Genomic DNA, 13,630 nt, shown 5'->3' on the forward strand with positions numbered 1-13,630 from the left:
AAAAAAAAAAAAAAAAAAAATACAAAAGAGTAAGGAAACCGTTGAGCCGTCGCGCCCAATTTCCCTCCTAGAACGGCCTAGTGTGGCGACCTCTAGCTCGTCCGCACATAAGAGCGTTCTTTGGTGGTGGATACTCATCTCGGTACGAAGTGGAGGAAGTGTAAACTCGGAGATAGAATTGTTGCCCTAAATATTGTCTTGCCCAACTCTCCGACCTTACGTTCCACATCCCAACATTATCTAACGCTATGTAGATCGCTGTCCATGCCCTCGGGTATACTTGAACTGTTGACCGTGATACCGCGTCCCGGAGGTTGTACTTTGCTCGGCTTCCTTGTGTCCATTGCCCTCCATCCATTCTGTTATACAAAAAAAAATATATATACATCAACCATTATTGTAAGATTAAAGTTTATGTAGTTAAAAGGCTAATTTGTTTAGATTTTTAATATTATATTTAAACCAAACACTATATTAGAAATGGTTTGTTTAGTTCCTACTTAATTATAAGAAAATAATATTTCAAGATTTTTCTTTTAACAAGAATTGTATTCTTACCCGACGACGAAGAAAGAGTAACCAGAGATGTGCCAAGACTGGATTGAATTTTCCCAGTTTTGGAAAACAATCTCGATGTATTCTCTGAAGTTAGCGGCCATAACAGAGCTTTGAAGGTACCCTCCGTTTCCACCTGAGGGACTCGTTGGGATGCTTCCGAGGTTAAAAACTCCTGGAATCTTGAAGTAATCGGCGAGCTTCAATGGCGTGTCGGGCGCAACAAACGAGGCACCGTTCACGGCGTACCTTTGCTTGCCATTGATCCAAGGAGCCGAGTTAGCGAGTATGATCGTACGGGCTGGTTTGATCAGACCATAATGATACGAGCCTTGCGGGTTTGGTCTCGGACCACTTGCGGTTAGATTCCTCCTATTTATCACATCAATACACAACATTAGAAAAACCAAATCTCGAACAAATTAGCGGTTACGTGTATAACAAGAAACATGTTTCTTACTTGATAGTTCGAGCTTGGAAGAGCGAAGATGCGATGTTCAAAGTGGGACCATTTGGAATAGGACCAGAGACGCCTCTTCTCGAGTTACTGTAATGGAGAATCGCAGTCGTGGTGAGGACTCTTCGTGTGAACCTTGAGGAGATGACGATGTAATAGTCTTGAGGCGCTTTGTTAGCCGTCACGAGAACAGAGTAAGACTGTCCTAAATGAACATCAAGTGATGTGTAGATGTTTTGAACAGTGTGAGAGCCTTCTACTTCGATGAGCTTCATCGTGTGTCCTTGGATTCTGAAGTTCAATGAAGTTGCGACCCCAACGTTTGATATTCTGAATCTATAGGTCTTACCGGGTTGAACGGTGAAGGTATTGCCTCCCCAACCGCGACCGTTGATGAGAACTCCATCAGGCATAGGCAGATTCCTTCCGGCCTCTAATAGACGTCTCAAAACCTTAAGAAACCAGAAAACCAAAAAAATAAGATTTTGCTAAACAACTAAACCGTCCTAAACCAACACGCTTAAACACAAACCGAACCCAAAATTATTTTACAAATCGAGATAGTTTTTAGTCTTTTAAAACCAAACCGAATTGAAACCAAAAGACAGATAAAAAATCATCAAATTTAGGCTATTTAGCTGAAACCAAAGTTTAATTTGGCTTCAATTTCTACAAACTGATATAACCAAGTACCCCAAAAACTAAACCTAAACCAAACCGTAAACCATGTTGTTCATTCTTTTCTTACACTACAAGTCAAAGGTATTAGGGCAATAAAGATTGTACTTACATAGTGATTAGTTTTGTACCAATCTCCAGCGAGAAGCCAGAAGTCACCATCAGGGGAAGGAAACGGGACAGGGATGCGAGGACGGCTCCAGACACGGATGGCTCCGAATGCACCAGCGGCTTTATGGAAGGCAAGAGAAGGGAAATAGTAGAAGCTACCGATTTGATCTTTGACTTGAATAATGTAAGTAAAGTTTTTGCCAGGTGGGATTGGACATGTTGTCCCTATGACTCCATCTTGCCATGAGTTCTTCCTCTGTTGCACTCCGTTCCTAAGAAGAAGAAACAATTTTTGAAGATTAGTGACATTTTCGAATGGAGAAAAAAAGTGTGGGGTTACATCATGGATTTTGATAGATCAGGGACTTAAAAGTTAAATGGAATGGCTTCCTTTTGTTTCCCACTGACACTTAAAGCTCACATGTGTCATCGCATGTGACTAGTTGTATGGATCAACTCTATCTAAATATTTTAATTTTCTCATAGCATATTTATATTTAAAATATTGTATCTTTTGACAGCCAATTATGTCGGGTGTAAGAAAAAAGCTTTTATGACTCAATTAAAGAAAAAGGACTTGACATTCTCAAATGAAATAAACAAAAAATATATATAATATAATATATATATATATATATATATTATTTTCTATTTCTTAGTAGCAAATTTGTATTACTTGAATGCTAGATTTTCTGATTTAAGTTATTAATCCCAATTGACAAATTAAAACATAACAAATCTATCTTTTCTCGTGATTATAGACTCCTTTTATTGACGAACTACAAAACAATACTATTGAGTTAATCATTAATGAAGTACAAGTACTTTATGTGCTTTAAATATTTTCTTAACGCTATAAGTAAAACGAACGTTGTTAATAGCATTTAAATCACCGAAATAAAAAACACAATGACCTAAATTTCTGTTTTATTCGTGGAACGATACTACTGTTCTTCGGAAAAGATCTATCATTTTTTTCTACACATGTGTTTATTGTATCGTTAATGTGTGAGAATTGAGATGTACTCAAAGCCACATTTTGTCTTAAAGCTGCATTCGTTTGGACAACAAAACAAAAAAAAAATGTCCTAAATCAAAAGTTGAGATCTTATCCTATTTTTTAATCTTTATAGCTCCTTTTTATGTTCAAGAATATTCCACTTTCTTGGCAATCCATAAAGCACATTGTTCGGGAAATAAATAAGTAAAGATTAGTGAAAAGAACTTACCAAGAAATGAGGAAAGGCTCTTTCAAGTAATTGAAAACACTGATAATGATATTATCATTCGTGACTGCGTCAATGTGAGGTCCAGGGAACTGCCCATTTATCATTATTCCCTGCATTCCCCCACAAAACCCAACCGAGAATATGTCACAAGATTTTCTCGAGAAAAAAAAACAGAGGAAATGCGAAGAAACAAGAAGTTAAAGTACCTGTTGTTTAACACCAAGGGGATAAATGTCGCCATAAGTTATTTTCCAGGTGAAGAATCTATAAGGGTTGTCTCCAAATACACCATTGATTAGAACCAGAAGAAGAACTATAGAGACTTTGCAAGAATCTCTCATTTTTGTTTACTTTTCTCTCTTTCTGGTTTTCTTGTTTTGGGGGCTTGGAGATTATTGAATTGAGTCTGAGACTGAGAAGAGGTGTAGATCCATATACAGAGGATTTTGAAGAATCTATTAATGATGCCCCTCTTAAATATTAGTGGTAGTGGCAGTGGCACCGACGTAATTATTATGTTTGGGTATTGAAGAAATATATTTATTTTTAATAGAAAATGGTAGTAACTTATTTCCTCGAACATAGTCGAATGTTATCAATATCTTCAAATTTGATTTTATCAAGCAATGAACATACTTAATCTATGTTTGAGTTGAGGGTTTTATTTTGCATAATTAACAATGGGTTGTAAATTCAATTGACAACAATATCAAAATAAGATTAAGCCAAGCGAGCGTCATTTCAAATCTTTTCACACCGTACAATATATATCGTTGGGGACTTTGTTTTCTAGTATTCCCACAGTTACCATTACAAAATTATGCCATAATCATAGTTAGTTATGCAATAGGAAAAAATCATAGTTAATTAAATTTGTCATAAGATTCTCTGCCTTTTTACTCTTTTCAGATCTCACTCATAAAAAAGTTGACATTAATTTTATTTAAAAACATGTTTTGGACTTCTTTGGGTCAAGAGTAGTAAGCATCGACCATCGCTCCGTATTGTCCGCAAGTGAAGATGTTTTTTCGAAACGCGGCGTGTTGTGAGCTGTCAGGAAGGTAAACATCATGTGTCTCTGTTAAATCTTCTATTGAATAATCGAACCGTCGGATTAAATATTAGCCTAAGTCAATGCTTATATGGACGGTGGTGATCACAGATCAGAGTTATTGAGGTGAGGGTGTACGGTGGATATGAAGAGGAAGAAACAAGTTTCTGCGTTTTCACGTGCTTGAGTACCAATTCTGCAATCTGCACTATATTAGCAAATATTGTAGAAAAAGACAAATTAACAAATATACTGTTATTTGAAGTGGTGTTATATATCACAATGGAAATAACCAAAGTTCTTGCATGTGTGAATGTAAAATGTGGTCATGTTTTTGTAGTCATATGTACATTCAACCAAAAAAAAGTCTGGTTTTTGTCATCAGCCCGAAATTTTCGGTAGAAGAAAAGTCCTTTGAAGAATTTGTGAATTATACGTTTTTAGCTTAGTTATATAAATTGTAATTATTCTTAACTATGAAAATTTGGTTTTTTTTTTAATTGTAGTTTAGTTTCTTTTATAGGTTTTTAAAATTTTTTTGACACAGGGCTAGCTAGAACCCTTAGCTCAATCGAGGTTGAACCTTGTTGGCCTAGTTCAATTTTGGTTTGGTCTCTCGAATATGAAGAGATTATTAGGGCTTGCCAATGAGTAGTAATACGAATGGACAACAGAACATTTTTCATTGGAGTGGGGAAATTGACAATATAATGGATCGAACTACAGTTAACAATGTGACCATAAAGGCCCAGTAATACTAATTCGGAATGCATTTTGAATTTTATAGTGTTACAGTGGCATCTATCTCAGGTTGTACAAGTCTATGCAGAGATAATTGGAGTTGCATAGTTTTATTTGTTAAGTATACACGGCCATCATTTTGACTACTATCTAATTGTTTGTTATATGGTTCTTTAAGAATTCTAAAGTCTAGACAATTGTTTTCTGAACTTTGTTTATTTATAGCCTAATAAGCTCTTATAGTTTTAAAAATCGCTAGGCAATTTAGATATAATCTTGGTGGAGCACCGCCGCCGAACGATTAACCGACACCTCGGCGGCCACGTTTTAAAACAAGGGTTAATAATAACATACAAAAAGAAAAGAAAAAAAACTATAACTAGAATATCAATTTAATAGCAAATATATCAGGTCACAATCACAACTAATCATCTTCCATGTATGTAATAGTTACTAGATCAATTCGTTATTAACATTTCATATCTTATACTTCAAAGTTCGATACAATTACGAGAATTTGTTAGAAATACTCTTTTTAGATGCCCTTTTCAAAAATACACCATTTTTTAAAACATTTTTATTTTTACATTCTTTTATACAATTACAATATGTTAAAGAAATTTTTAGAATATTTTTTTAGGTTGTTGGATTCTCTATTTTACATTTAGAATATAGTTTTGAGGGGTTACTGTTTAGTATTTGGAGTTTATGACTTAAAATTTAGTTATTTTATACATAGAACAGAGATATTTTTGAAAATAAAAAACATGAAAAACTATTTTTAAAAACTGACACAAAAAAATTGATATTTTTGAAAAAGATAAGGGTTCCAAAAGACAATCAATTATTATGTTATTTAAATATATATTTTAAAAAAAATGAAAATGTGTTAGATTAATTTGGTCACATGCAATAGAATGCAACTAGGTAGGTGATAGTAAGCAGGTATAGTAAAGTGTAGAATTGTATAACTAAAACACGATCGATCAAGTTGGTGAACTTTCCCATGCTTGCTAATTTATGGATGACATAATCTAATACGTGACTGATTTACTCTATTAGTGACCTTTTAATTAGTTGGAAATTAACAAAACTTAACAACTCACTTATTATATAATACTTTGGCAATGGTAATCACGATAGATACAAAATGGACCGTTGAATGTCAGCTTAAAATATATAAAGTGAACTATTTGTTATAATGTCGCTGTATATGATGGATGAATCATACTCCACAGATAATAAAATTGATGGTAAAAACAATAATAAATGAGTAAATCTTATCTTTACATGAACTACAATCTTATTATATAAATCTTCGTTTTTAAAGTTAGTAATTTATATAATCGCAACATATGTTAATTATATCGATAATATTTTAACATGTGTGAAAATAAAATTTATTTAATAATTATTAAAAACTAAAAAATCCTAATAAATAAAAAGATTACAATTAATATTTTTGAAAGTACATAAAATCAAAAATAATATATTATATCACTAATTCTAATAGAAAAGTTATCTATTAAATTACTAATTTCAATAGAAAAATATGTCAAATTAATAAGGAAAATATTTGCAATTTAATTGCAATTATTATTTATTATAATCATATAGTAAAAAGAAATTTATACAAAAAATGATTAAAGTATGAAAAGGTTTAAAGTGTTAAAATTAGTGATTAACATTCTACTATATTAATTGAGAAGTACAAAATTAAAAATAACCTTAAAAAGTGTAAAAAATTACATGTAATTGCCCTTAGAAATTGTTAAATAAAGACTGCTGAGGCTATAAAAAAGATAATTAGTAATTATTAAAAATTAAAAATCCTACTATGTTAATTAACCAAAATCGCAGGTTTACATGGATAATCAATTCATCTGAATTAAATACAGAAACCAAAAAATCTAAACCAAAAAAATATTGCCTTACAAAATCTTTATCCTCTTAACAAAAAAATCTCAAACCATGAATTTTTAAAAGGCTTAAGTTATTTTAAAGGTATCTATAATCAAAGGTTTAAACTATTTTATTCATTGTTACAGCCTCAATTTTTTTTTTATGTCACTTTTTCAATAAATATGTTAAAAATTAAAAAAATTGCTAAGATTCTAAACCAACAATTTCAATCACCAACCATTATAAATAATTTAATTAATAAATTATTTTTACAAATTTTTAAAAAATAAAATGTTCAGCCCGCGGTTTACCGCGGGTTAGTACCTAGTAATGTAATTATTTCCACATTTCCACTTGGCACTCAACTGTTATGTACTCAACTTTACATAAACAAATAATTTTCTCATAATAATGTTTTTGAATTTTTGATTAATTTATTATAATGCTGGACAAATAGTAAAACTATTACTTATGAGATTTCAAAATATGAAACAAATATATTTAGGATATTGTTACTTTTTTTAAATATGAGATTAAATTAGTTTTCAGTTTTTTTGAAAATTATGTTTTATTAATTTTTAGTTTTTATAAAATATTAAGTAAGGTTTAATTTGATACAATGCACATTCTTTTTATATGAAAATTATAATTGTTATTCATTGGGATTAAGTGCGTAGAATTAAAATCTAATTTTGTTATCATGTAATAATATACAAAAGATTGTATCACAAGATGAAGTGTGTTAACTCTAAATCTAATTTAAAATAAAAATCAAATTAATATTTTGAATATAACTTAAAATTTTATATATTTTTTTTATATTCGCGGTCTAGTTAGGAAAAAAACAATTGTCGTACACTAATTAAAAATTATTTTGGAAAATACAAAAAAAAATAATAGGAAAATGTTCTTTTAGGCCCAAAAAGGCCCAAAACCAAACCCTGGTCTGTGTTCGGTTCTTTCACCTGCGCCGCCGCGTTCTCACAGTTTTTTGCTCACGATCAAGAGCTTTTCTCCGATCGATCTTCCTCGCCTTCTTTCATGTAAGTTCTCTCTCTCATTTCATTTCCAGTGTTGATTCATACTACTATGAGGGATTAAGTAAAACGAGATCGATAAACCTAAGTTGCTCCTGTTCTACTGGAGTCGAGAGGATTTAATCCTTAGATTTTGGAATCGTAATTGTTTAGATAACGAAACCCAGTTACGGAATCGTTGCGTTGAGCTTATGAAGCCCTAATTTCATGTGATTTAGGTAGATTTAGCTCTAAAGATTGTTTCTTTCACAACTTTTTCAACCGATCTGCTATAATTTTGAGAGGTTCTTGACTAAGTGTTGAGCTTATTTGATTACATTTTCAACTGCTACTGCTGCTGTGTAAGATATATCATCTTTACAGACATTTTGTTTCTGTTTATCTATCTGCAGAAGCAATGGCTGGGAAAGCTGCAGAAACTGTGGCAAAGACAGTGACGGGTCCATGGAGGGCAAAACTCGATAAGTACAGGACCGAGCTGACTAAAGGAGTGTGGGGTTACTGGGAGATGGGAGCATGGAAACCGTTAGGGATAAGCGCTCGAAGGAGGGCGATGCTGAGGAAAGAAGTGTTGACTAATGGAGAAGATTGGCCTTACGATCCAGAGAGGAAAGCGATGAGGACAAAGAGGAAAGGTCATAAATGCGATAGGATCTCAGCTGAGAAAAGAGAGAACACGGCCAAACTTATGTTGAAGATGCCTCAGATGCTTCTTGATTACAAGAAGAGAAGGTGGGATAAGAAGATGAAGGAAGAAGAGAAAGCTAAAGAAGACAAGTAATCATATTTTGATTGATGCGACAGACTATAACTACTGTTCGTCTTGGTCTTGAATGAATAATCATAAACTCTTGTTGTTTGATTGTTATGAAAAATCTCGGATTTTGGTTTTCGAATAGAGATGGTTGAATTGGATATGAGAGCTCACTCAAGTTTGCATTCTTGTTCTCTTTAGTAACCCAAGCGTTGTTGTGGTTTTACGTAACCCAACAGACACATTTTAACTGTAAAAAATGGTTTATGGAGTACTCAATTACGAATTGTTGTGATTTCTATGAGATATTTACACTTTATTTTTTTGTTTTTATATCTAAATCACCTATTTTTTTTCTTTATAAGATTAAGATAGGATCTATTGTAAATAGAAAATAGAAAATCGAAACCGTTTAAGCGTGTAAAAATATAATTTAGGATTTAAGTGTGATTTGTGTTAAGAAGCCTAATAGAGAAAAAAGTTATGTTGGGCAAATGTTGACTAAGCTTTCTCTACCACACGACTAAAAAGTGACGGAAGCAATGATATATAGAAAATGCAAATGCCGCCACCCAAATTAAAAAGACGTCTAGGTCCAATGAACCTTGGTTTCACCTGCTTCTTTTATAATCATCCCATTTCTCTCCTAGATCTTAAACACACAAAATTTTAAAAACAAAACCAAAACAACAACAACCTTAAAGATCATATTTTTGGAGAAGCTTTGGTTTGGTCTGAAAAAAAAATGGCACTAGCTATCAACGTTTCTTCTTCTTCATCTTCTTCTGTGATCTCAGCCTCAAGCTTCCCTTCTTCAGAGCTCAAAGGTAATGTTTTTTATTTTTTTAATACCAATTCGTGAGAAATCTTAGGGATCATTGTCGAATCTAACTTGATCTGTTGTATGATTCGTTCATTACAGCACCACAAATCGGTTCGTTGAGGTTATTTGATCGTATCAATGTCTCTGCGGCGTCTCTGAGTCTGTCTGGGAAGCGATCATCCGTGAAAGCTCTAAACGTGCAATCAATTACAAAGGAATCCATGGTTGCTTCTGGTAAGTTCTCGTTCGATCTTGGTTAATTTGGTTTGTTAACAAACTTTTAAATTATGTTTATGCTAATGATCTTATGTTTCATTACAAAGCAGAGGTTACAGAGAAGCTAGATGTGGTGGAAGTTGAAGACTTTGAGGAACTAGCAAAAAGGCTAGAGAATGCTTCTCCTCTTGAAATTATGGACAAAGCTCTTGAGAAGTTTGGGAATGACATTGCTATTGCCTTTAGGTAATGTATTGGATCATGAGAATACTATAAAGGAATGGTTTTTTATTTTATTTTAGTTTGCTGATTTGGAGTTTTGTTCTGTTGGTTTGGTTTCAGTGGAGCTGAAGATGTAGCTCTCATTGAGTATGCTCATTTAACTGGAAGACCTTATAGGGTTTTCAGTTTGGATACAGGGAGGTTGAATCCAGAAACATATAGACTCTTTGATACCGTGGAGAAACATTACGGTATTAGGATTGAGTATATGTTTCCTGATGCTGTTGAGGTTCAAGCTTTGGTAAAGAACAAGGGTTTGTTCTCTTTCTATGAAGATGGTCACCAAGAGTGCTGCCGTATTAGAAAGGTGAGACCTTTGAGGCGTGCTTTGAAGGGTTTACGCGCTTGGATCACTGGTCAGAGGAAAGATCAATCACCTGGAACAAGATCAGAGATTCCGGTTGTTCAGGTTGATCCTGTGTTTGAAGGATTAGATGGTGGAGCTGGTAGTTTGGTGAAGTGGAATCCTGTTGCCAATGTTGAAGGAAACGATGTTTGGAACTTCTTGAGGACTATGGATGTTCCTGTGAACACACTTCACGCTGCAGGTTATGTTTCCATTGGGTGTGAGCCTTGCACGAGAGCTGTTTTGCCTGGTCAGCATGAGAGGGAAGGGAGATGGTGGTGGGAAGATGCTAAGGCTAAAGAGTGTGGACTTCACAAAGGGAATATCAAGGAGAATACTAATGGAAACGCAACTGCTAACGTCAATGGGAAATCCACTGTTGCGGATATCTTCAATAGCGAGAATGTTGTGAGCTTGAGTAGGCAAGGGATTGAGAATTTGATGAAGTTGGAGAACAGGAATGAGGCTTGGATCGTTGTGCTTTACGCACCGTGGTGCCCGTTTTGTCAGGCAATGGAAGCTTCGTTCGATGAATTGGCGGATAAGTTGGGTGGTAATGGCGTGAAGGTTGCAAAGTTTAGAGCTGATGGTGATCAGAAGGAATTTGCCAAAAGTGAGTTGCAGCTTGGAAGCTTTCCGACAATACTTGTGTTCCCAAAGAACTCTTCAAGACCAATCAAGTATCCATCAGAGAAGAGAGATGTTGATTCTTTGACATCGTTCTTGAATCTTGTTCGGTAAAACCTCAAAAATCCGCCGACTTTACAATGAGAAAGAGATCAATAAGAAACCTTTTAGTCTCGTTCCAGAATGCTAGAACAGATAAAGGTGGCGCGATGAGATTCTCTATTGAATCTTTTTGCTTTTTGTATAGCTGTGTGTTAAAACAATCACATCAAGGTTTTTGCCTTTTTGTGTTTACCAGTTACAGTTTTCACTTTTCAGTGTATTACTCTTTTTGCCTTTGTAAATGATATTGAACAAGTTTTCCAAGGTCGATTACTTTCATATGAAAGTAAAATATGGAAGTAACTCATTAGCCCCAATATCAAGTTCACCAAAAGCAAGAGAGGGTAAGAAAAAAGAAAGTTTTCTGAATAAATCCAGAAGGCAAAAGAGATTCAAGCATCCAAAGCAAAGTAAAAATAAGAAACCAGAGACTAAGGAAGCAATGTACATCTTATCTTCCTGAATTTATGTATGTACATCAAAGTCATCCGAAAGATTGATTTTTATTCAAGCAACGGTAAGAGACCCAAAAGTGTTCTCTCCGCTGTAAGTCATGTAGAGGAACCCATCTTCATCTTTGTGCTCTTCATAGATTGCAGACATCAACGCAGCTGTCAGGAAATAAACAAATACAAAGTGAAACTGAGTAAGCGGTAAATAAAGAAACTTTGATCTTAAATGGTGTTATAAAGAGTTCTAAAACTCTTACCAGTTGGAGGCAAAGTGTTCTTGACAAAGACAAAGATAGCTTTCTCAGCTCCAAGCTTGATCCTTTTGCGAACCACGTACACAAACTGTCCCACGGTTAGATCTGCTGGTACAAGATACCTAAAAGAACATATTTGTGAGCATACTTTTTAAGATTATGATAGCACAAAGAGACACAAAAAGAGATGAGTAAAAAAGCCAATACACTCACTTCTTCTTGTCAATGTCAGGGACATCACTCTGTCCAGCCTTTTCCACAATCACCTACACAAACAATCCCATATTCTAATATTGGAACAATGCTTTTAAACTATATTTAGTAAAAAACGAATCCACTGTGGCATTCATGAGCTCTTACTGGGATTCTATCAGGATACTTCTCTCTGATCCGAGTAGATTCACTCATCCTTGCCTCTGTTTTAACATAACAAAACCAAAACATTAGTCACAAGTAAATCACCAAACAGAGATACACACAAAAAAAGAGAAGACGGAAGAATCAAAACTATATGCAGAGATTAAATCTGATCTAGAAGAGACAAAACTAATCAAGATTGTTTTATAACATCAAAACAAGACACCTCAACGAAATTAAGTGATTGAAAACTCGATCACGCAAAATCTTTTAAAGAATAAGAAAGGGATTTTGAAGTAACATACCAAGAGGGTTAGAAACCTTGAAAGAACTCTTAGCCATGGCGATTCGATTGGTATCTGCAAATTTCAAGCAAGAAAAAATCATAATTGAATTAGATTCCTAAACACGATCAATGATTCAATATAACCGTCTCTTAGATCAGAGGAAAGAAACCCAGAAGCCAAAAAAATATCGAACTGATGAGAAGAAACATACCGTAAGAAGAAGAAACTGAATACGATTCGTTGAAACTTAGGGTTTGCTAAGAAAAAAAAAATCTGATTTTGATTGAAACAGGGAGAAGAATCGAGAGAGAGAGAAGTCAATATCAAAAGAGAAAGGGGCTTAATTAATAAAGAGTATATAAAATTTAATTTATAATTAAGTTAGGGTTTTCTAATGGGTTGCCTACACGGAAACGTAACTTTGATCTGTTTTGGGAATCAGTAAACCCACTTGGATTGGCTTACAAGTAATCCCTTACACTTGTCTTACGTCAGAGACACTTATTGGCCATTGGGCGTAACTGGGCCTTTATATCGAACTTGTTTGTATAAATCTCTTAATGTTTTCGACTTTTTCGTAATGTATTAAGCTAATGATGGCTCAATTGTTGTTATACAAACTTATCCCCAAGTTTCTAAAATTGTAAAAAAAATTTGTCATGAACCGTTTGCTAGTTTGGTACTTTGCTTACTGAGTTGCATAAGACATAACCAAACTGAAACTGAGTTCGTTCACTTCAGATTCCGACTACTAACCCTAACCAAATCTTGTCTTTTTTTTTTTTTTATAATATATATATAACTATTTGATCGGTACTATAAACTGAACAAACTATATACCAAAATCCAGCCAAACTTATTGTATGTCGGCAATTCAAATTTAGTACGGGTGATAGTACTCAATTGTATAAACTGAAGTTCATCAAAACAAGTACTTTTTAATTTACATATACATTTTGAAAAATAGATCTTACTATAGTAAAACCAAATTACGTACTTGTGTAAATTGGCTACGAAACCAATCCAAATCCGATTTGTTTTTGAAACAATACAATTTTCAGTTTCGTTTTGGTTTTAGAATATCAAAAGCCAAAGGATTAAAACAACAAACCGAAACAGGTAAAGAGATACATATACCCATCCCCTAGTTGCTGCTGTAACATTGAAAAGTGAAAGCTAAATGAGCAGTAATATGGCACGAGCCCTTAATCTTATGTCGGACCAAAAATGCTAGTATTATTCCCAACATTTTCTCTCTTGATCGAGCCCAAAATTGGCGAAGAGATCGAGAGAGGCTTTCAAAACTTCACAATCAAAGGTTCCAAAGTATATGCCATTTCGTTTTTCTCTAAATTATAATTTTAATTAG

The 13,630-nt window shown here is 33.8% G+C and overlaps 4 protein-coding genes across 6 annotated transcripts in view; 2 read left to right on the plus strand and 2 right to left on the minus strand.

Moving 5' to 3' along the window:
* On the minus strand, positions 7-3,497 carry LOC104722837 (L-ascorbate oxidase homolog). Its single transcript, XM_019231539.1, has 6 exons — positions 3,237-3,497; positions 3,031-3,140; positions 1,803-2,073; positions 1,016-1,464; positions 559-927; positions 7-359 (listed from the first exon to the last, which is right to left on the minus strand). Exons 1-6 carry the CDS (start codon positions 3,369-3,371, stop codon positions 68-70), a joined length of 1,626 nt encoding a protein of 541 aa, XP_019087084.1. The 5' UTR covers positions 3,372-3,497; the 3' UTR covers positions 7-67.
* On the plus strand, positions 7,651-8,700 carry LOC104722838. The gene is made up of 2 exons (XM_010441083.2): positions 7,651-7,767; positions 8,154-8,700. Exon 2 carries the CDS (start codon positions 8,159-8,161, stop codon positions 8,540-8,542), a length of 384 nt encoding a protein of 127 aa, XP_010439385.1. The 5' UTR covers positions 7,651-7,767; positions 8,154-8,158; the 3' UTR covers positions 8,543-8,700.
* Positions 9,160-13,630, plus strand: part of LOC104722840 (5'-adenylylsulfate reductase 3, chloroplastic) — an 8,949-nt gene continuing 4,478 nt past the window's right edge. The window contains exons 1-4 of one of the 2 annotated variants that reach the window (XM_010441087.2): positions 9,160-9,342; positions 9,438-9,572; positions 9,674-9,800; positions 9,897-11,153. In XM_010441087.2, coding sequence (XP_010439389.1) covers positions 9,261-9,342; positions 9,438-9,572; positions 9,674-9,800; positions 9,897-10,923 — 1,371 coding nt within the window. In that variant the 5' untranslated portion in view covers positions 9,160-9,260 and the 3' untranslated portion in view covers positions 10,924-11,153. Of the gene's footprint in view, positions 9,343-9,437; positions 9,573-9,664; positions 9,801-9,896; positions 11,154-13,630 lie in introns of those variants that run through there. The other variant, XM_010441086.1, reaches the window with a different exon arrangement.
* LOC104722839 (autophagy-related protein 8a-like) lies at positions 11,263-12,589 on the minus strand. Of its 2 annotated transcripts, XM_010441085.2 has the most exons (6): positions 12,473-12,589; positions 12,280-12,333; positions 11,978-12,033; positions 11,831-11,883; positions 11,621-11,739; positions 11,303-11,522 (listed from the first exon to the last, which is right to left on the minus strand). In XM_010441085.2, the coding sequence occupies exons 2-6, from the start codon at positions 12,314-12,316 to the stop codon at positions 11,419-11,421; spliced, it is 369 nt and encodes a 122-aa protein (XP_010439387.1). In that variant the 5' UTR covers positions 12,317-12,333; positions 12,473-12,589; the 3' UTR covers positions 11,303-11,418. The 2 variants fall into 2 exon arrangements, with proteins under 2 accessions (XP_010439386.1, XP_010439387.1); XM_010441084.2 differs by lacking the exon at positions 12,473-12,589 and having other exon boundaries at positions 11,263-11,522; positions 12,280-12,376.

Source organism: Camelina sativa, chromosome 11 (genome assembly GCF_000633955.1).
Source record: "Camelina sativa cultivar DH55 chromosome 11, Cs, whole genome shotgun sequence".
Taxonomy (NCBI): domain Eukaryota; kingdom Viridiplantae; phylum Streptophyta; class Magnoliopsida; order Brassicales; family Brassicaceae; genus Camelina; species Camelina sativa.

What these genes read in the sequence shown, in the direction of transcription:
- LOC104722839 (XM_010441084.2), bottom strand. Translation starts at nt 12,361, where the DNA reads ATGATTTTTTCTTGCTTGAAATTTGCAGATACCAATCGAATCGCCATG. An exon ending in CAAGGTTTCTAACCCTCTTG is followed by an intron (nt 12,034 to 12,279) that starts GTATGTTACTTC and finishes ATGTTAAAACAG; the next exon opens with AGGCAAGGATGAGTGAATCT. An exon ending in AGTATCCTGATAGAATCCCA is followed by an intron (nt 11,884 to 11,977) that starts GTAAGAGCTCAT and finishes TTGTTTGTGTAG; the next exon opens with GTGATTGTGGAAAAGGCTGG.
- LOC104722837 (XM_019231539.1), bottom strand. Translation starts at nt 3,371, where the DNA reads ATGAGAGATTCTTGCAAAGTCTCTATAGTTCTTCTTCTGGTTCTAATC. An exon ending in GAGCCTTTCCTCATTTCTTG is followed by an intron (nt 2,074 to 3,030) that starts GTAAGTTCTTTT and finishes TCTTCTTCTTAG; the next exon opens with GAACGGAGTGCAACAGAGGA. An exon ending in TTCCAAGCTCGAACTATCAA is followed by an intron (nt 928 to 1,015) that starts GTAAGAAACATG and finishes TGTGATAAATAG; the next exon opens with GAGGAATCTAACCGCAAGTG.
- LOC104722838 (XM_010441083.2), top strand. Translation starts at nt 8,159, where the DNA reads ATGGCTGGGAAAGCTGCAGAAACTGTGGCAAAGACAGTGACGGGTCCA.